The sequence below is a fragment of the Mytilus trossulus genome, chromosome 5, assembly GCF_036588685.1.
Source record: "Mytilus trossulus isolate FHL-02 chromosome 5, PNRI_Mtr1.1.1.hap1, whole genome shotgun sequence".
Taxonomy (NCBI): domain Eukaryota; kingdom Metazoa; phylum Mollusca; class Bivalvia; order Mytilida; family Mytilidae; genus Mytilus; species Mytilus trossulus.
Window position 1 is genome coordinate 62,550,499 of NC_086377.1, and position 23,182 is coordinate 62,573,680.

General features: G+C 33.0%; 1 protein-coding gene across 4 annotated transcripts; it reads left to right on the forward strand.

Moving 5' to 3' along the window:
• Window positions 1-8,181: 8,181 nt before the first annotated feature.
• Window positions 8,182-18,501, forward strand: LOC134719024 (AN1-type zinc finger protein 6-like). 4 transcript variants are annotated; one of them, XM_063581937.1, is made up of 5 exons: window positions 8,182-8,327; window positions 10,481-10,738; window positions 12,240-12,377; window positions 12,708-12,806; window positions 15,788-18,501. In XM_063581937.1, exons 2-5 carry the CDS (start codon window positions 10,498-10,500, stop codon window positions 15,934-15,936), a joined length of 627 nt encoding a protein of 208 aa, XP_063438007.1. In that variant the 5' UTR covers window positions 8,182-8,327; window positions 10,481-10,497; the 3' UTR covers window positions 15,937-18,501. The 4 variants fall into 4 exon arrangements, with proteins under 4 accessions (XP_063438007.1, XP_063438009.1, XP_063438010.1 ...); XM_063581939.1 differs by having other exon boundaries at window positions 10,481-10,681; XM_063581940.1 differs by having other exon boundaries at window positions 8,212-8,341; window positions 10,481-10,681.
• The last annotated feature ends 4,681 nt before the right edge of the window (window positions 18,502-23,182 follow it).

Consider the following 23,182-nt stretch of genomic DNA (forward strand, 5'->3'; position numbering starts at 1 on the left):
GTCAGTAGGTTGGAATTTGTTATCTGTTGTCATCATGTTGGTAGTTTGTCATATGTTGTCATCATGTTGGTAGTTTGTCATCTGTTGTCTGTAGGTTGTAAGTTTGTCATCTATTGTCAGTAGGTTGTAAGTTTGTCATCTATTGTCAGTAGGTTGTAAGTTTGTCATCTGTTGTCAACATGTTGGTAGTTTGTCACCTGTTGTCATCATGTTGGTAGTTTGTCACCTGTTGTCAACAGGTTGGTAGTTTGTCATCTGTTGTCAGTAGGTTGTAAGTTTGTCATCTATTGTCAGTAGGTTGTAAGTTTGTCATCTGTTGTCAACATGTTGGTAGTTTGTCACCTGTTGTCATCATGTTGGTAGTTTGTCACCTGTTGTCAACAGGTTGGTAGTTTGTCATCTGTTGTCATCATGTTGGTAGTTTGTCACCTGTTGTCAACAGGTTGGTAGTTTGTCATCTGTTGTCAGTAGGTTGTAAGTTTGTCATCTATTGTCAGTAGATTGGTAGTTTGTCATCTGTTGTCAGTAGGTTGGTAGTTTGTCATCTGTTGTCAACATGTTGGTAGTTTGTCATCTGTTGTCAGTAGGTTGGTAGTTTGTCATCTGTTGTCAGATGGTTGGTAGTTTGTCATCTGTTGTCATCATGTTGGTAGTTTGTCACCTGTTGTCAACAGGTTGGTAGTTTGTCATCTGTTGTCATCATGTTGGTAGTTTGTCACCTGTTGTCAGATGGTTGGTAGTTTGTCATCTGTTGTCAACATGTTGGTAGTTTGTCATCTGTTGTCAGTAGGTTGGTAGTTTGTCATCTGTTGTCAGATGGTTGGTAGTTTGTCACCTGTTGTCAGATGGTTGGTAGTTTGTCATCTGTTGTCAACATGTTGGTAGTTTGTCATCTGTTGTCAGTAGGTTGGTAGTTTGTCATCTGTTGTCAGATGGTTGGTAGTTTGTCATCTGTTGTCAGCAGGTTGATAGTGTGTCATCTGTTGTCAGTAGGTTGATAGTGTGTCATCTGTTGTCAGCAGGTTGGTAGTTTGTCATCTGTTGTCAGATGGTTGGTAGTTTGTCATCTGTTGTCAGCAGGTTGATAGTTTGTTATCTGTTGTCAGCAGGTTGATAGTTTGTCATCTGTTGTCAGTAGGTTGTAAGTTTGTCATCTATTGTCAGTAGGTTGTAAGTTTGTCATCTATTGTCAGTAGGTTGTAAGTTTGTCATCTGTTGTCAACATGTTGGTAGTTTGTCACCTGTTGTCATCATGTTGGTAGTTTGTCACCTGTTGTCAACAGGTTGGTAGTTTGTCATCTGTTGTCAGTAGGTTGTAAGTTTGTCATCTATTGTCAGTAGGTTGTAAGTTTGTCATCTGTTGTCAACATGTTGGTAGTTTGTCACCTGTTGTCATCATGTTGGTAGTTTGTCACCTGTTGTCAACAGGTTGGTAGTTTGTCATCTGTTGTCATCATGTTGGTAGTTTGTCACCTGTTGTCAACAGGTTGGTAGTTTGTCATCTGTTGTCAGTAGGTTGTAAGTTTGTCATCTATTGTCAGTAGATTGGTAGTTTGTCATCTGTTGTCAGTAGGTTGGTAGTTTGTCATCTGTTGTCAACATGTTGGTAGTTTGTCATCTGTTGTCAGTAGGTTGGTAGTTTGTCATCTGTTGTCAGATGGTTGGTAGTTTGTCATCTGTTGTCATCATGTTGGTAGTTTGTCACCTGTTGTCAACAGGTTGGTAGTTTGTCATCTGTTGTCATCATGTTGGTAGTTTGTCACCTGTTGTCAGATGGTTGGTAGTTTGTCATCTGTTGTCAACATGTTGGTAGTTTGTCATCTGTTGTCAGTAGGTTGGTAGTTTGTCATCTGTTGTCAGATGGTTGGTAGTTTGTCATCTGTTGTCAGCAGGTTGATAGTGTGTCATCTGTTGTCAGTAGGTTGATAGTGTGTCATCTGTTGTCAGCAGGTTGGTAGTTTGTCATCTGTTGTCAGATGGTTGGTAGTTTGTCATCTGTTGTCAGATGGTTGGTAGTTTGTTATCTGTTGTCGGTGGGTTGATAGTTTGTCATCTGTTGTCAGATGGTTGGTAGTTTGTCATCTGTTGTCAGCAGGTTGATAGTTTGTTATCTGTTGTCAGCAGGTTGATAGTGTGTCATCTGTTGTCAGCAGGTTGATAGTGTGTCATCTGTTGTCAGCAGGTTGGTAGTTTGTCATCTGCTGTCAGCAGGTTGTTAGTTTGTTATCCATTGTCAGTAGGTTTGTAGTATGTCACATGTTGTCAACAGGTTGGTAGTTTGTCATCTTTTGTCCTTGGGTTTGTAGTTTGTCATCTGTGTTCAGTAGGTTGGAAGCTTATCATCTGTTGGCAGCAGGTTGATCGTTCGTCATAAGTCTCTATGATGACAGGGGACTTAAAGGTACTTGCCTTCCATGTTTGTCATTTATCACTTTCAAGAGTTACTTCTGCTGTCAACATCAAATTCTACAAATAACAAACATCAAGATATGACGTTGTCGTACAACAATTACTGACAAAAATCTGGGCTTTTTATAGTTCATGTTACAATGTACATTGGGTTTTTTTGTTTGATGAATCGAAAATGTAAACCTATTCACTTAAGCAAATCGTGAATAAAGAGGAAAAGCCTTGGAATTTGCACATGATTAATTCTTACAGAATACAGATATTTTTTTCAATTTAGTTGTATCTGGGAACAGTATATCTATATATATATGTTCCTGGTTGTATTTTTAAAATTTTGAACCCATCCACATTCCTTAATTTATTATAAACGATCACTCATTTTAATCATCTAAAAAATAGGACTGAATAAGAGAATTGTATGAACTGCCGATAAATATTATTCTTCCAAAACACTACAACACTGCAACAGTCAATGGTCAATGGTCAAGTTGGTATATCACGGCCTTCTCTGAAACTTAAATAAACAGACCAAAATATACAAACTCAATCTTCAATGTCAATGAGACAGCAGTAAATTGAAACAACCCACCGAAAAACATATAAATCATGTAAAAGTGAGCAATAGACATGTGTGTTTCATTATGTCAGATTGAATCGAGTAGCAACATGAAATACTATAAATAAACTCATCATATATATACCAATATTGAAATTTTGAATTTTCGTAACACTCTTCAGTGGTTTCGTCTACAAATGCCTCTTCGGTGGTTTCGTCTACAAATGCCTCTTCAGTGGTTTCGTCTACAAATGCCTCTTCAGTGGTTTCGTCTACAAATGCCTCTTCAGTGGTTTCGTCTACAAATGCCTCTTCAGTGGTTTCGTCTACAAATGACTCTTCAGTGACGCTTGGATCAAATACATGATAATATATATATATCGGTCGTCCCTCTGTCTATATCACTCTGTTCAGCTCTTAATATTATTCCTTATCATGTCGTTGTGACGTCAAATACGTTGACCCGGCCCTAATAACTTTGACCCGGACTTATCAGCGACGTCATAATGTTTGAACCGACGTTAATAACTTTGACCCGAACTTATCAAGTCATCTTTTGTGTGCTGGCGAAACTAAGAAAACACTTCCGAAACACGCAAATATAGCCCGATAAATCGATTATCAGATTATCTGCATATTTATATTGTAAAATATCAGCTGCTTGGCATTATATGAAGGCTTTTTGATCTCGTTCGCTACGCTCACTCGACAAAAAGCTTCATATCATGTCTCGCAGCTGATATTTTACGATATCAAATTGCAGATAACCTGATAATCGGTACATCTTTATTCTCATAAACCAAAGTACAATGGTACAGAGACATATACAAATAAATTAACATAGTATAAATTTTAAATACAAATGTAAAATAGAGACATAAAGTGATTACCCAGGAGATTCTAGGCATTTAATAATAATTCTTATAAACTTGGACAGATTGTTTAGTTCAGACGGGTTGCTACTATTCATTAGACCTTGAAATTTTAAAATATTTGGTCTGTTTATAAAATGATGCTTTAGTAGCAGTTGTCTACTATCGTTTATTGACGAGCATTTGAAAATATAATGGAACTCGTCGCCAATGTCACCGGAATTGCACAAAGTACAAATACGATTTTCTCTTTGAATATTTTGCCATCTACCAATTTCGATAGGAATTTTTGTGTTCAACGTTCTAAATCTACAAAAAGAAGCAATATTTTTGTCATCTAAAATATCAAAGTAGGTTTCGAAATTTATACTATTTTTGAATAATTTATAATTTAGAGCTTTTGGAGAATTCTGTACAGTAGCATACCATGTCTGTCTGAACTGGTCAGTTAATCTTAATTTAACAGTATCATACAACCCGTTTTTTAATTATAAAATATTTAGAGTTCCATATATTTGATAGTCCACAGTTATCAAGCACAGATTTTACATTCTTACACCAATATATATTTCCGTTATAACTACCAGTAGCAAGATTGTATAGAATAACAGGAAGTTTCTTATTTTCCCCAGTTACAAGCTTTTCCCAATAGTTTATCGTACGTAATTTAAAGATAAAGAAGCCAAATAATCGTTTTCCTATAGTTTAATCATGAGTGAAACAACAGCATAAACATTTTAAGAAAATGACACATATTGATATTCAACCGTAAGAAAAAATAAAATTTCTCTTCATTCTCTAATTGTTCAGGGCTGTTCATATCAAACATGGAATACTATTTATTCATCAGTTAATAATTACATTAGATGTATGTTTCATTATAATACTTTATTTTGATTGGCTAACGGCACATCACTTGTTATTCCGTAAGCAATTGCATCACTCAAGAAAACTTTTCATTCATGATAGCACGTGGTCCCACAATAAAGTGCACAGGTGAACAATATACAAAATTTTAAAAAATCGTGTTTTCATGATCATAACTAAAAAATGTAATTATAAGTATTGAATGCTTCTTTTTGTAACTTTATAGGGTTGTAAAAGCGTTGACCGTGCGCACATTTTTAGTATGAAGCGCTTCCGCGCTTCATACAAAATGTACTTCGGTCAACGCTTTTACATCCCAATAAATTTACAAAAAGAAGCATTCAATTCTTAATTACAAATCCATCTGGTACGTGTCTGGTTGAATTCAAGGCTGCTACGTGTCCTTTGGAAAGTTTGCCGTGCTTCAACAATTGCAAAGCCAGAACTTGGTGTAAACTTTCCGCCTACTTCGTTGACAACACCGAATATTTCACATGTTTCATTCATACTAGGATATTTTAATTTTACATCATCAAAGGGAAAGTCCGCGATTTTTATACGACCGCAAAAATTGAAAATGTTTTGGTCGTATATTGGTATCACGTTGGTGTCGTCGTCGTCGTCCGAAGACATTTAGTTTTCGCACTCTAACTTTAGTAAAAGTAAATTGAAATATATGAAATTTAATCACAAGGTTTATTACCATAAAAGGAAGGTTGGGATTGATTTTGGGTGTTTTGGTTCTAACAGTTTAGAAATTAGGGGCCAAAAACATGTCCCAAATAAGCATTTTTCTTGGTTTTTGCACAATAACTTTAGTATAAGTTAATAGAAATCTATAAAATTTTAACATAAGGTCTATGACCACAAAAAGGAAGGTTGTGATTGATTTTGGGAGTTTTGGTCCCAACGAGTTAGGGTCCAAAAGGGTCCAAAATTAAACTTTGTTTGATTTTCATCAAAAATGAATAATTGGGGTTCTCTGATATGCCAAATCTAACCGTCTATTCAGATGCTTAATTTTTGGTCCTGTTTTCAAATTGGTCTACATAAAGGTCCAAAATTAAGGGTACAAAGTTAAACTTCGCCTGATTTTAACAAAAACTGAATTCTTGGGTTCTTTGATATGCTGAATCTAAACATGTACTTAGATTTTCGATCATGGCCCAGTTTTCAAGTTGGTCCAAAATCGGGGTCCAAAATTATTATATTAAGTATTGTGCAATAGCAAGAAATTTTCAATTGAACAGTATTGCGCAATAGCAAGAAATCTTCAATTGCACAGTATTCCGCAATAGCAAGAAATATCTAATTGCACATTATTGCGCAATAGCAAGAAATTTTCAATTGCACAGTTTTGCGCAATAGCAAGAAATATTCAATTGCACAGTATTGTACCGTTTTCAAATTGGTCTACATTAAGGTCCAAAGGGTCAAAAATTAAACTTTGCTTGATTTCAACAAAAATTGACTATGTGGGGTTCTTCAATATGCTGAATCTAACCATGTATTTAGATTTTTAATATTTGGGCCCGGTTATCAAATTTGTCCACATTGAGGTCTGAAGGGTCTAAAATTGAACATTTTTTGATTTCATCAAAAATTGAATTCTTGGGGTTCTTTGATATGCCGAATCTAACCATGTATGAGGGTCGTGATGGGGGGTATGTTATTCTGTAAACATTTCATTTTCACCCCTTTTTTCCCTAATCTTTAAAAAATTCACCCCTTTTTTTTCTCTAATCTTCAAAAAATTAACCCCTTTTTTCTCTAATCTTCATTTTCTTTGCACGTTATTCTCTAATCTTCATTTTTTAAGCGCATTATTTTTAAATCATTTAACCCCATCCAAACCCTCATGTATTTAGATTTTGGATATTGGACCATAATAGGTAAATGTCCAATTTAAAATTTTTAAGTTTTTAAGTTAAAGTTCTTAGACCACATTCACTCTGTGTCAGAAACCTATGTTGTGTCAACTATTTAAACACAATCCAAATTCAGAGCTGAATCAAGCTTAAATGTTGTGTCCATATTTGCCCCAACTGTTCAGGGTTCGACCTCTGCGGTCGTATAAAGCTGCGCCCTGCGGAGCGTCCGGTTTACTTATCATCTAAATATGTTCATCTTAACATAAAAAAAAACACATTCACAATATCTACGTGTTGGGGGTTAAATTTGACGCTATTTTTCAGAGCCTGTTCAAATATTAAGACTTCTTGTCACGTGAAAAATTGAAATTAGAATAGCTATATTACTGTGGATCGTCTGGAGATCAGTATCAAAGCGAAGTGGTCACAATTTCATCTGTGACAAGGTTTTTATTAATGTCCCGTATACGGTAGTATTAATAAAGCCATATATAAGGCAAGTTGCCAACCACCATTTGATTTTTGGAAGGGGCAATAGATTTTTTGGGGAAAAAATGTGTTTCCAGTTATTGGAGACAAATGTTTGTTTCACCCCAAGGATTTGTATAATGAGACTATACACATCCTTGTTCGCCCTCAGCTGCCACTATATGTAATGCTAAAATTGAAAGAACAATTTTGTTTCTCGACTCGTCGCAAAAAAAAAATTAGTTTTTTCGGGAAAAAAGTCCATAGCCTCCCCCCTGAAAATCAAATCAAATCTGTTTGCTGCCTAAAACGTTTTCTAGTCTGTGCAGCCGTCCGTCAGTCGTTTCGTCCTATAATATCTATAGGTTTCTGTTGTTTGTTAGGGTACATTATATATTAAATTACAATCACGTCAACTTTGAAACTATATACAATGCTTATATTCCAAATATATATGTATATATATGCCTCTATTATTGTTGTTGTTGCCAATTATGTAAATCAATTGTATCTGATGGTATATGCCCTTTTAATATGGGCCCTGTAATTTGGGAAATAAAAATATTCTATTCTATTCTATTCTATACACATTCATTTTGACTTAATTGTGGTTTTTTTTTGGTCGTCGTTGTTGTTGACTTGGTTTTTTTTTTTTTTTGTTATTGTTGTTGGTGTGTGTGTGTGTGTGGGTTTTTTTTTTTTTATATATCCATTTTAACCATAATTTGCGTTTCAATTAATACTAAAATGTGATATTTTAAGCGATACTGTCCAATGGGCCATGATATATTCTTGTTGTTATTCGATTTTTTTTCATAATTATTTAAGTATAGTATATCAAGCTCTCTAGAATATTAAATTAAATAAATAAAGTCTAAAAGAAATGAATATAAACCCAATAATTTGGAGCAACACTTTCAAACCTAAAAAAAAAGGTAAACATTACATTCTCGAAGTATTTTTAGATATCCTGTTATTGGGTTTCTTTGTTTATTACATTTTCCTATTTTCGTTTAAAAATTAATTCCAGAATAGTCGAAATAGTGAGTCGGAACTTCGTTTGTGTTTATTTATAGAAATGTGACTAAAAATAGATGACACATTTCCAGGGTGTATCCCGTACGTCATTCCTTTATGCCTCCTTTTGGAAGAGGAATCGGCCAATAGAGTAATTCAATTCGCGTCACGTGATAACAATAATAAGAGGGTGACACATTGAGGATAAAAGTCTACACGTAACAGAGAGAACATCTTAAAAAATTCAAGTAAAACAGATACCTCCAGGTTTGAAAATTAATGTGTGTAGTATTGATATATTAATCTCTGAATTGAGTATAACAAACTTAATGTTTTTCATCATTATTAACCGCAATCAACGAAAAAAGGCCACAATGTAATAACAAGGTCGCCATTTTGATATCAGAAATACCAAACAAACAATGAAAAGGGTGGGTCGATGAAGAGATTCCCTGAAGCAGCAGACAAAATAAGCAGAAGAAGGAACACAATTATCAATTTGGAAGATTAACAGGCGGTAAACTTAACGTTTTCGTATAAGGAAAGGACATAACCGTCCCGGAAATGGTCGTCAAACGTTCAATATTGCTTAATCATGAAGCATCACATAATCTGATCATTCATTCCAGGAGTGAAAATTTCCAGCAATCAAATTATTGAATAATGTTTACTTTCTGAAAATAAATGGTTTCTTTGTATGCAACTTGTTTATTCGATATTTATTATAAAATAAACTGTAAACATGTGATGTAATCTTAAAATTTAACAAGACATAAACAGCTGATCAACAGGAACAAAGATGTTGTTGTAAACACATGTAATTATATTATATATACTTCCATTGGTTGTAACACACTCTATTTACACTTAAGTGGCTTAAATGTAGCCATTAACAATCAGTTTTTAGGCCACCCCATCTTGTTTATATTTTTTTTGGGGGGGGGGGGGGGGGGTAGATGTTTGGCCGTGGATGTTTACATGTACATAGTTGTATCAACACACAAGTGTAGATACATGTTAATAATGGTGAAAGTAATGGTTCTTTCGTAATGTTCATGTTTTTTAAACCTTCACGTGAAGAAACACTTCCGTCCTGTTCATTCTTTGTCTTTGATTTAGTTTATAATCCCTTTGTCTTTGATTTCAATGTCAGACATTTTAACTTTTTGTTGTTGTGTTATAACCGGTATGATTAAAACAATTTTGTTAAAAATAAAACTTAAATCCTCAAATTTGGATTTAGGAGTGAAAATAAAGATATAAACATGATAAATCATTGATATCTTTAATTTGTGAAAATGAATTCTCTTTTTTGTTTTACAATTTGTACATACATGTATGTGGACAGTGTATGTACATGTACATGTAACAGTATAAATACTTGAATTGCATTCATAATTCTAAGCTTGCTAGTTAACAAAGTTGCTACTTTTATACAATATGTACAATTGGTTCATAATAAACTACCAAATCTACAAATGCTTTACTTAGTTTAAACATTTAGGAAGATAAAGCTTAGATCAATAATACTATCTATAATTGGCATTTAATGCACCAATCAACAGTCATTAAACTAACTTAACTGAGTTTGTCATTCTAATTTCTATACCAATCTGTAAAGAAGTGAAACAGCTTCAGACTTGTACTATTTTTGAAAATATTCTTAGTTAACTTTGTCAAAAAAATTCTTCTTTAATGTTTAATTTACATGAAAAAAAGTACATATATTTGAATTGCAACGGTCGTAATAATGATAGGTGAATGATAGGATATAACACAACAACATTCTTCAAAAAAGTATTATTTTGCAACTGAACATGCTGAAGGGGATAACATTTTGCAATATATATGAATACTGATAAAAGTTTCCAAATTGAGGCTTTATATATATTAGTAGCACAGACAAGTAAAAACACTAGCAGTCTTCATGCTGAGTAGCAGTCCAGGCTTGTAAAATTGCTCTCGCGCCTGTAAAAATCATATCTACAGGCCAACAAAATCTAACTCAAATTTTTCAAAAATCGAGGTCTGGGTCTGTAGATTTAACAGTTCATTGTGAAGACTGCACTAGTGGTTACCTCTTCTGATGAATTATCTGTCCTTACCAGTATTTAATGTGATTGACTGATAATAGAGATAATAATGTTACTGTAAATTCAGAAATTATTGCGTGCATTTATTATTGCGATTTTGTCAATTTCAACTTGAATGCGATTTTAATTTTTACGATTTTGGGAAAAGTCATGCTATATTCAGTTAAAATAATACAAAATGCGAGTTTTAATTATTGCGTTTACAACTCTGTCGCATTATTCGCAATAATAAAAACCTCACAATAATTTCTGAATTTACAGTATCCATCTGACATGTCTACATTTGTACAGAAGCCATTGATGTCTTATCAACTTTGTATTTTGCAGGAGGATCTTGTTGAATCATGTCGTCTATGGAACAGAATGGTAATCAAAATCTTCCATCAGTCGTATTGTGCAAAGCTGGCTGTGGTTTTTATGGTAACGATGCATTTGACGGAATGTGTTCAAAATGTTATAAAGATGTCCTAAATCGGAAACAAAATTCATCACCAGTGAGTGGGCGTATGAGTCCCCCGTCGATGTCAGGTGAGACAGAGACAACTGTAACCAGTGTGACTTCATCGCTGTCACAAACTTCTATAGGTAATACACCTTCCACTCCTCTTTTTGCTCTGGAATTAATGAAACAAGCAATTTCTCTAGCTCTGAGCTCATTACTTGGACATGTATACCTGTAATTTTCATGTTTTAGGCATGAATTACATTATTTAGACCCCTTGTCCTGATTGCAGGCTCATAATTGCCATTGATTACTGCACTAATGCTCTTTTCATCTTCTTTGATTATTGAAAACTACACGTAGTTTCACAAGCATAGTATATACTCCATGAGGTAAACCCACTTTTGGGAAACGCACTTTCATCAACACTCTCAACTTTATCTCTAAAAATTACTAAACAGGCAGCTTGTTTACAAATATCAAAAGCTATTATTTGAACAGGATTTAATTGCCGATTTGATCAGTTTTGAAAACGTTCTCTTGTTTTGGTAATATCAATAAACATGGCCATTGTTCAGAGTATTTCTTGGGGTTATCTCAAAACATATGTCCTTGTTTCCATGAATGTTATCTTACGTTGGATTTGTAGAGGAGGGGTATAAAATTTCACCCCAGTCCATCTGCCCATACATCCTGAAATCGGTTTCTGTTCTCTTAGTTTTGTGTGCCTCATTAACAAAATGTAATGAAACTTATACACATATCTATGTCCAAGACACAATATACATTTATAAAAAAATCTTGGCTCAAATCAGCAAGCTGTAAAGGTCCCAAAAATGAAAAAAAATAATTTGTGTAAAACAATTCAAATAGTAAAAAAGAAAACTTCCTATGAACCAAACCCCCAAACAACAACCATTGAACAACAGGCTCCTTAGTTAGGACAGATGCATAAAAATGATATCTGTACTAAGTTAATAAAACAGCCAGTTGATCACACTGTCATGACTGTAGCAAGGATTGTCAGAAAATTGAATGTTGGTTTCTCCTACTGGCTACATTGTTACTGAACACAAAAAAAGAGAGACCATGTAGACAGACAGAAAATAAACAACATTGTATTTGTTTAAAAGAAAAAAAGAAAAAAAGGCCATGCACTTTTGCCAAACAGATATTTTTTTGTAAAACCACTGACAGGAAAAATCATGAAAAATGTTTACATATACATGTTATACATGTACAACATGTACAAGTTGAAGCATGTACAAGTTGAAGTATTTGTGATATCATAAATTATTTTAAACTTCAAGAATGAAATATAAAACAAGTTTGAAGTTATAATATCAGACAATTAAAGCACCATTGATGATAATAAATTGTCTTCAACAAGTTAAAAGATGAAAAATATTGTCCAGAAAGGGTCATAACAGACCTGTCGGGTATGAGGAAACCTGAAACCAACAATCTTTTTTTTCATGATTATCGTAAGAAACATCAGGACAAATTAATGATGAAAATTTATAGCAAAATTCCAACAGATAAAAGACGGTGTAGATTAGACAGACTGAGTAATCTGTCTCTTCTGTTGTTACATTTGTCCTTTCATATTTTCTATTTTTAGAATGTTTTTATGTCTTTTTACAGGATCACAGGAAACGCTAAAAGATAGTGTTTTAATGACTTCAATGTCTTCTCCCAGTGTAGAAACAGCCACACCAACTGTTTCCCTGCCAAGTACGAGTCAAACCAAGGAGGAAAATAAAGAAGAGGATGGGGCAACAGGTAACATAATAATACTGTACAAACATATTTCAGGGTCCTCACTAAAGGATTTTTAATGACTGGTCTAAGGACTGGTCATTTTAGACCATGGCAAGGGTGTAACAGTCAAAAGATGAAATTTTATTGCTATATAAATGTAAATGCTTTAAGTACCCATGACAACTATTGCTATAAAATGAGTTAAAATTTTGATTTTTTTATACTTTTGAAATTCAATAGATGTGCTCTATAAATGATGCAAAACTTAAAAATCTTGATGCATTTTTGGACTACTGAAACCATGTCATATACATACATGTACATTATTATATGGTCTTTAAACCCTTGTAGGTGGAGATGACCCAGCAGAAAGCTCTTTACCATCAGATGATAAGAAAACACCAAAGAAAAATAGATGTCATACTTGTAAAAAGAAGGTTGGACTTACAGGTAAATGAGAAAAATCCGTAGCTCTATGGTCCGCAAATAGTCAAAAAATAACATGAGGACCTAAGAGCTATGGCTCTGCAGCTAAGAAACTCCCTGATGATAAACGATATTTCATATACTTGTAAAAAGAAGGTTGGACTTACAGGTAAATAAGAAATTGGGTTTCATGGGAAAATATTGACTTTTACATGTTTTATCATATATTAAAGTCATAAGAAACCTCAAATTAAAAAAAAAATACGCATATGTTTTTTTTATAACTAAATGGATAGTTTTCATTATACAACTTATGTAATACGTACATATACTTTTTTCTGAGGAAAATTCTTTAATTTGTCCACATTTAAAAGAAGTTTACTTATTTTTAATTGCTTGCTTCCAGGAAGCAATTCGCCAGCATATTTTCCGTATGCATAGTGACCCGAGCGTAACCCTGCTCGTATAAATCGGGTGACCACAATACGCATGGATCTGTCATTGAAGTAAACAAATATCTGATTATACATGTTAAACACGTGCTCAATACCCATGCTTTTTGTGATTTGTTTACTTTAAGGTGACAATCGGTAAAACTCGGCTTCTGAACACGGCATTTAATGAGCAGCCATATTTGTTAAATCATAACAAACAGAGAGAAAAAAAATTGACGATTATATGATATATTTGCGAAAATAATGATAAAACATGCACAGAGGACTTAGTTTACAATGTATTCATGCATTGGTTCAAGAATTGGAAAAAACATTATTTTTAACCACTCACTCGTTTCATATGACTTAAAGTAGTAAATACAGTAGTTTGGAATATTTGATGAATACCCTGCTGTTTAATCCATATTGTGCAACTTTGATGCACACCTTTTATCATACCCCTACTTTTTATTTATATATTTTTACATAAAGTTTGTTTTAATTTATGTAAGCTTCTTAAGAAAAATTTATTGAATGGGCACACTATATGCAACTATAAAAAATACAAAACACACAAAAAAATACAATAAACAAAATATTTTTAAAAGCAACATCCCGCAAATAGTAAGGCAACCCAAGTGCTTCAGATGAGTAATTGAGCAGTTCTATAAAGGCTTTTAAAACGACAAAAGTAGAGCTGAAGGTAACCCTGTCCTAGGGATCAGAAAGCAGTTCATATATGGCAGATTTTACAGTATTGTGTTCTGTCTCCTACTTTCATGTTGCTAACGTGACGGAGACAAAAATAAGTAACGTTAGCGACATTTGGACATGTAACATGAGCAACAACATCTTTAAAAGTTAAAATGTATGCACACAGTGATGTTTAATATATGCCTGGAGTAATAAAATTGTACAGTCTGGTTTAGAATTTCTAAATATACAGAATGTCATTTGCAGGTGTACTTTATATCAAATGAATACACATGAAACCAATTCGTAATAGTAACATTAGCAACATCTACTATCATGACATTACGTTTTGTTGCGAACGTCTTTTTGATGGACGGAATACATTTAAGGTCCTCTTGTAACGATATTACATACAACTAACCTTCTTTGCTACCCCATCATGTGAAGGAACTGACTCCGAATCTAATTCTGCAAAGGGCGATATCGTAACTCCTATACAGGAGAGTTACAGATCTAAATATATGTTGCTCACGTGACACTGATTTGGACGGAAACCTCAAGTAGTAACGTTCGCAAAAAATAAAACAGCCAATGATATTGATTCCTCAAGTCCTTTGACCCCCTTACGTCATCCAAATTTAATATGATTGCTATTTTCAATTATTTATAAAACCCGGGATAAAAATAACTACAATTGCCTGTCTGAGAACCAACAAGAAAATTGCGATCGTGACATACCACAATGGACGGAAAAGACGTGACGTTAGCAACAATATTATTAAATTATCTTTTTTAGCCTTTACCAATAAAAATCTGCCTTAAAGTTATGATTAAAACACAAAAGAAGACTTTTTATTAAAATATAAGTCCATGTGATAAGGCTCAACTTATAAATAATACTTCAAAATTCCACTCCAAATAAGCTGGATGTCAGTAAAGTAGGTCATGATGTCTATTCCATGTCCAATATTTTGAAATTGAAAACCCTCTAATTCTAACAAAAAACACAAGCACAGGGTAATTTTTATTTTTATTTACTCAGAAAGACACATTTTATTCAATAACATAATGCATTACTCCATTACACAGTCTGTTTCACAGTTTCAGCAATTGCTTTTTTGATGGATACAAAAAAACAATAATTCCTTCTTATTGTAAAATCTGCCATATACTCTCCTGTAGAAATATATGATAAAACATGGCAAAATCTTTATATAACATGCCATATTCTCCGGATGAAAGGGCATTTGATACTGACTTTGCCATGTATTATTCTCTATATATTGCATGATTTCTATCCAACACCATTTATTTTACACATTTTAAAAAAATGTATCAGATATAAAAAAAATCTTGAGCCTTTTTAACAACAGCAATTAAAAACAAAGTCGAGAAACATAGGCTAAAGATTTTGGGGATATCTGAAACATTATAGGTCAAAGTACAGTGTAAAGTCTTCAACACCAAGCCTTGGCTCACGCTTAACAGCAAGCTATACAGGGCACCAAAATTGTCTAGTGTATAACCATTAAAACAGGAAAACCAACATTCTAATCTAAACAAAAAAGAGAAACCATTATCAACCACATCAACAAAAGACAACCACTGAACATCAGATGCAAATAATGCTGTTGTTTAAAAGTTTTAATAGGTACCAACCTTCACCCTAACCTAAAATAATAGTGTAACATCACAAAATATCTAAAATAATAACTAAAACAATTGAAGGTACACAAATAGAATTGATCTATGACACAATGTTAATACAGAATTTATAAAATAAAGGGGTGAGATGTTAAAGATGACCATTACCTTGAACAAAGTGCCACCAAATAAAATAACATGCACAAATTGATATTTGTTTTTCTTTCTTTCTAGGTTTTCCCTGTAGATGTGGAGGACTATATTGCAGTACCCACAGATATTCAGATAAGCACGATTGTAACTTTAACTATAAAGAGATGGCACAGGAACATATAAGGAAACAAAACCCTGTCGTTGTCGCTTCCAAAATTCAGAAGATTTAAAGACTTTGTGATAAAATTATACTGTTTTCATCATGTCAGGAGTAAATTACAGTCAGTTCAAACGAACCTTGCAAATTTTATATTTTTCGTCGATTATGTGTGATAAAATTATATACGATGTCTTGCTAAGTATTTACTATTGTATTAATAGACGATTTATTCAGTGCTTTTAATTATATTTGCGTTTTTTTTTCTGATAATGTTTAAAATTTGAAAATGTAGACATTATTTGCAAAGTGTGTTTGAACTGGGTGTAATCAACAATGCAAAAAGTGAATATATATTTATCGACAACCATTGCAGAATTACGAAGTCTGGATGTTTTTTTTTGTTATTTATTTACCCTTGTTAACTAAATAAACACACAATATATGTCTGTTATTTTTCTCAATGTCCACCATGTTTGATTATCTATATGAAAAAAAATCATGTTTCTCAATTTTTTTGAAATTTATCAGTTTTTGAATAAAATCATATTTAAATTTTTTTGTGACTAAACGTTTCAAGTTTTTAACACAGAAATTATTTTGCACAATTGATTTATGAAATCAAGCTGGTAAATTGAAAGTTTGGTGCAAATATCTTTTTCAATTTTTGTTACTGTTAAAATCATGTAAACAGGTCACATTTCTTAAATTCTCCATCTTCACAAATTTCAATTTATCCAGAAATCAGTACTTTTGTCATTTTGAACATTAAATGTGTAATTTTTTTTTTGGAAAAATCCTAACACATATGTTTATACATGAATGTTTTAATTTGTATTATTTTAATTTTCAGGCTAAAATAAGCCAAGTTTTATGATTGAGGATTTTTTCGTTCTATAGTTGTAATTTGTTTATTTAAATTTGTTTGTAACGATTGTATTTTGTTTAATAATCAATATACTAAATATTTTATTACTGACCCTGTTTGGTTAGTTCTGTGACAAGAGTTATAATAATGGGTTTTTTATTTTGCGAAATTTGTTAATTTTTTATGTGTGCAGGCTTTACCGATACGTGTATAGTGTGTAGGATGGCTGTATCTGAATTTCACCTTTTTGCTTATTGTTACGAGTATTGAAGTAAATTCTGGTTGTATTGTTATCTAGGAAATAATTAAATGTGATGGGGAAAGTTAAGAAATGGGAAATATTTGCCGATATGAGGAATAAAAGTGTAGCTCTTGTGGGCAGATTTTTTTCGCCTGTTAAGCTATTTTAAATTTCCTTGAATGAACACGTTCTGCCAATTGTGTGTATGGTTTTTGGGCTATTTATAGAAGCAGAATGGAGCATTTTATAGTGGTTTTGTTTTATTTTTTCAATTTGCTGATTAATAAACTTCTTTGGTTTGTCTGTGAATGAAAAGTTTGTTAAAACGTAATGAGGATGTGTAAAAGATTGAGCTTTCATAATTGATGTTCTCTATGAATGCATGATGCTTTTCTTAGATGTCAGTATCCAATTTATATCAAGCAATTGTGTTAAAATGATTTTAATCATTTGACCCTTAGGGTCAAGGGATGTTTAACAGAGACCTTTAATGTTTCACGAGTTACTGTGTTTAATAATGCCTGTTCTATATTTGGAAAACCTAAACATCATTATCAATTTTATATCATTTTGAATGAGTATTTGTACATCTTTTTCTAAATTTTTTGATTTAAGAATATTTACCCCTTTTCTAGACCTATCCAATATGCAGCTTTAGATTCTAATGAATTGTGGGTAATTTCATTGTTTACACACCAAAATGAAAATAACGTTGCACCATTTGTTGGTTACCCAATTAACACATTTTGTTGTCACACTTTTGAAAATTATTACCCAGAATGCAATAGATTCTGAAAAATTAATTGATTGGAGAAGGTTTATTTAAGATTACATTGTATACAATTGCAAACCATACTAGTAGGGTTTCGGTGCATTATCCAAAGTTTTCCGCGAAATTTTAAAGTTCTATTTCATTACAATTTTTGCAAATTTTACAGATTCTGAAGGTAAACTAGATATTTTAAATCATTGCATTTAAAATAAACTATAAAATAAAGATGTACAAGAACTCATCATATCCATGCATTGTATAATTCCATTTAGCATTTTAAAATTTCACATCTATTGTATGTATGTCACCTGATTTTTGGGAAGATTTTGATTGGATGATAGAATAAATTGAAATTAAGAGAAAAGTGTGGGATATATGCAAATCAGTTGAATGATGAAAGTATTTGCTGAGTTATATTTTATGGACAGTTGACAATTTTTGTTGTTATCATAAGGGGCTTTGGGTGGTTTAATCTTTCAAACTTTTTAAAAGTGAAATATAGGCTTTGGGGGAGACACAATTTTAATTTATTTTAATAAATCACCATTCTACTCTTTCCAATTTGCTGTAATCTTCTTACATGAAAAGTTATTAACGACTGAAAGTCGAGAACACCAGATTAAAAAATGATCATCATCCTCAATGTCCATGAGGCATAACCAGTGTGTGAAAATGCCTGTGTAAGAATGTTATGTTTCTCTCAATAGATTTATATTATTATAATTATATAGGTGATATTAAAATGATAGCACCACAATTTTAAGTTGTTTATTTTTATGCTCCATTTATGTTTTCTGGTCTTTACGTCCATCCGTTATTCCGTCTGTCCTGCTTCAGGTTTTTTGTCTAGGTAGATGGGGCATCCATGTACTATGGACACATTCTTGATTCGTTAAGCAGTACTGGGTCCTGCTCAAGGTCTTTGCTATCTACAGGTTGAAGAAATCTTCAAGCAAAAGAATGTTGCCTTCTATTTGCTTTCAAGTTTTCTCGCCCTCTAATGAATTCATGCAGGTGGACGAACTAATTTGTAATTACAGAGTTATGGGATTAAATGCAGACTCAGTATTTTCACTTATCCAGGACCAACTAGATAATGCTTTTATCAATGAACATAAACTTCTTAAACATTATTTTGGTTGGTAACAGTAATTATAAAGATAAAGATGTGCATGGACTGCTAATCAGACAACTCTCCATCAAAGAGTCAATTTTATTTGGTGAAAGATGTTCATAGATATAAAGAATCTGTTGTCCAAATTACAATTTGTAAAAGGAATCTATCATCGGTCAAAGTCCGGTCTTCTACACAGAAATAACACCGAACAGCAAGTTGTAAAGGACACAAAAGTTACAAATGTAAATCCATTCAAATGGGTAAAACCAACGGTGTTATCTACATAAAAAACTAAAAACCAGAGATGTTATGAACCACCTTGACAAACATCAACCACTGAACATGGGGTTCTTCACAGGTGTTAAAAGAAAAATCACAAAAATATTGAACTCCTAGGAAAATTCAATGGAAAGTCCCTAATAAAATGAGAAAACACATCTAACGAATGGACAACAACACTCATATTCCTGACTTGGTACAAGCATTTTCAAATGTAGAAAATGATGGATTGAACCTGGTTTTATAGCGCTACACCTTTCCCTTGTATGACGTTCCCATCAAATTCCATTATAGTTTCAACGATGCATGAACAAATGCAGCTGGTTTGAACGTTATGATAGGCACCACCCTTCACTGAAACAATTGTGTAACAGCACAGCATAGAAAGACACTATACAAAATATCAATTGAAATGGCTTAACTTAAACAAAAGACATGTTAACACAAATGTCTGCTTGGCAGGTTTCATCTGACCTTGACCTCATTTTCTTGGTTCATTGATCAATGGCAAATGTTGACGGTTTGGTGTTTCTGAAATACTATAAGCTACAGTGAAACTAAATAGGTGTATGAAATAATTGTAAGGAACACTTTTGTTTGGCAGGTTTCATCTGACCTTGACATCATTTTCTTGGTTCATTGATCAATGTTAAATGTTGACGGTTTGGTGTTTCTGAAATACTATAAGCTACAGTGAAACTATATAGGTGTATGAAATTATTGTAAGGTTCACTTTTGTTTGGCAAATTCATATGACATTGACCTCATTTCATGGTTCATCAATCAATGTAAATTTTTCTTGTTTCTCTCAATCTGTCTGATAGTATAAGCAATAAATCCACTATTTTAAGTGTATGGAATGATTGCACATGGTCTAGCAGGGTTAATATGACCTTGATCTCAATTTCTATGTTGCATTGATCAATGTTCAGTTTATATAACAAGGTCTGTTTCTCAGATGCTTTGATCAATAGGTTAACTGTCTTTGGTGTATGGTATGGTTATAAGGTATACATGTCTGTCTGGTAAGGTTTATGTGAACTTGACTTATCATGGTTCATTTGTAATGTAAAGTGTAAAACATCCAAATGACATACTTTCAAGTTATGATAAGTAAAGCAGGTGCACAGTTGAAAGTTGATTATAATTGTACCATAGGTGTATTAAATCAATATTTGTAACCATTTGCAGTGATTAGGTTATAGATAATGCATATTTTAAGGTTTTTATTGTTGTAGAACACACCGAGGGGTGTCAGGATTGATCAAATGAAAGACCGACCGGAGGGAGGTCTTTCTTTGAACAATCCTGACACCCTGAGGTGTGTTCGATGACAAGAAAAACCTTAAAATATGCATTATCTGACTTATATACCGTCAAAAAAAATATTCATTTTATAAAGATTTCTAAAATTTAGAATCCTATTTTACCGACAACACTAAAGTGGGATATTCCTTTCTAATGCGTTCAGGTTTTAATACGCCCTGTGGCTCATTTAGAATGTGAAATAAAACTCACTAAATAATTTTAGATATAAACCTTTTAAAAAATTAAAGAACCTTAGTGAGCACGCTCACATACCCCACGTCCCCACATTGTCATTGGAGAAATTAAATAAGTGAAAGAAAAAAAAATTGTATAAGAAAAATTAATTTCCTGCCAATATGCACATCTTAATAGTATGTCCTTGTTATCTACAAAATTTCATGAAATTCTGTTGTGTGGTTTCAGAGGAGTTGAGATGACAAACTGTTGCAGAAGTACATTGAAGCAAATAAGTTCAAAGGGGCGTAACTCCTAGAAAAAAAAAATGAATTGCAATTTCCCATCGATATGCACAGCTGCATAGTATGTCCTTATTATCTGCAAAGGTTTCGTTAAATTCTGTTGTGTGATTTGAGAGGAGTTGCGATGACAAACTGTTGCAGTAGTACATTAAAGTAAATAAGTTCAAAGGGTCGTAACTCCTAGAAAAAAAATTGAATCGCAATTTCTTGTCGATATGCACAACTACATAGTACGTCCTTATTATCTGAAAAGGTTTCGTGAAATTCTGTTGTGTGGTTTGAGAGGAGTTGCGATGACAAACTGTTGCAGTAGTACATTTAAGTAAATAAGTTCAAAGGGGCGTAACTCCTAGAAAAAAATTGAATCGCAATTTCCCGTCGATATGCACAACTACATAGTATGTCCTTACTATCTAAAAAGGTTTCCTGAAATTCTGTTGTGTGGTTTGAGAGGAGTTGCGATGACAAACTGTTGCAGTAGTACATTATAGTAAATAAGTTCAAAGGGGCGTAACTCCTAGAAAAAAAATTGAATCGCAATTTCCTGTCGATATGCACAACTACATAGTATGTCCTTACTATCTGAAAAGGTTTCGTGAAATTCTGTTGTGTGGTTGGAGAGGAGTTGCGATGACAAGAAACAGGACTGACGGACAGACGGACGGACTGCAGACGGACGGACGGGTCAAAAACATTATACCCTCCACAACTCGTTGCGTGGGGTATAATTATTATCCATACACAATAAAAATATTACTTTAACTGCATGAAGTAAGACACAAATGTATAGTTACTAACCGAAAACGGTGTATGACAAATACAAGACACATTTTAAGTTCTTTATTGTACAACTTAGCTTATGTAATGTAATGTTATTTTTATCGCAGATAGGTGGTTATTTTTTTAACAATTTGACTTGAATCGAATGAAAAATTCAGAAATATTGTCTTTTGAATAGCAATACATTTTATTAAAAAATAATCAGGATATAAATATATACCTCCGGCACCCGACCCTTTCATGAGTTACGTAAATGTTATTCAATAGAATATAAGATTATCTTATTAGTTGATCATTTGATAGAGTAAAAGGTATACATACATTTAAAAAAGTTAAGAACTGACACGAAGACGAATATAAATACATGTAGGTCACAGTATGATTTCCTATTCAGTGTGTATCGTTCTGAACATGCATGAAATATTTGCCACTGGACGTTAAGAAAGCAACCAAAAATCAATCAACCTATTCAGTTTGACTCAATAAGATTTTCAAAATCTTACACACGAGTATGTTAAATCTGGATTTATTTTATGAATGTGTACATTAAAATTCATCTGACATATATGATAATGTTTCTTTATTGTAGCGATAAATCAACAAAACTTCACATTATTTGTCTTTAAAATTAAAGTGCGGGACTTCAATGACGGTTTCATTTACACCTATCATCGATTGAACTTTAAAAAATAAATTTCCAAATCGGCAACAAAAACTATTAGACGAATAAAGCTTTGAAGTAAATCATAGATTGCATGTCTATCAAGGAAAATAATGACCTCACACAGGTCATTACTTTATGCCTTGGAGCATATATCATTGAAACATGGTATCGTCCGGGTTGATTCTGAAAAAGAATGACCTGTCGTTCTGAAGGAAAATAACTCCATATAGTTATATAATTTATATTATAGTGTGGTATACATGTTATTCACCACAAAATCATCAGTAATTACCAATAACATTAGCTTTAGAAGCTAGAATGAGCAGGTCTTTTGTCCTAGGTGAATAGGTAACAGGGTTAAGAATTTGAGACCCAGACATGCTATTTCAGGCAGTGATTGTTAAATAACAGTCCAAAAGAATACTGACAGATCACATAGATCTCAAGTTTGAGACAATGAGGATATATTGTGATCTCAGTCATACTATTTCTGGCAGCAATTGTTAAATAACAGTCCAATAGAATACTGACAGATCACATAGATCTCAAGTTTGAGACAAGGAGGATATATTGTGATTTTCTAGTGAAAACCATGCACAGTGGCGGATCCAGGGGGAGGGTTTCATGGGTTGGAACCCCCCTTTTTGTGGACGATCAATGGATTTGAATGGGGACATATAGTTGGAACCCCCCCTTTTCCAAATAGCTGGATCCGCCACTGATGCACCTAAACCAAGTATGGTTATCTGGATTATGTGCTGTTCTTTTTTAAACATGTATCTAATTCTTTTTAGGTGATGTCTGCTTTATT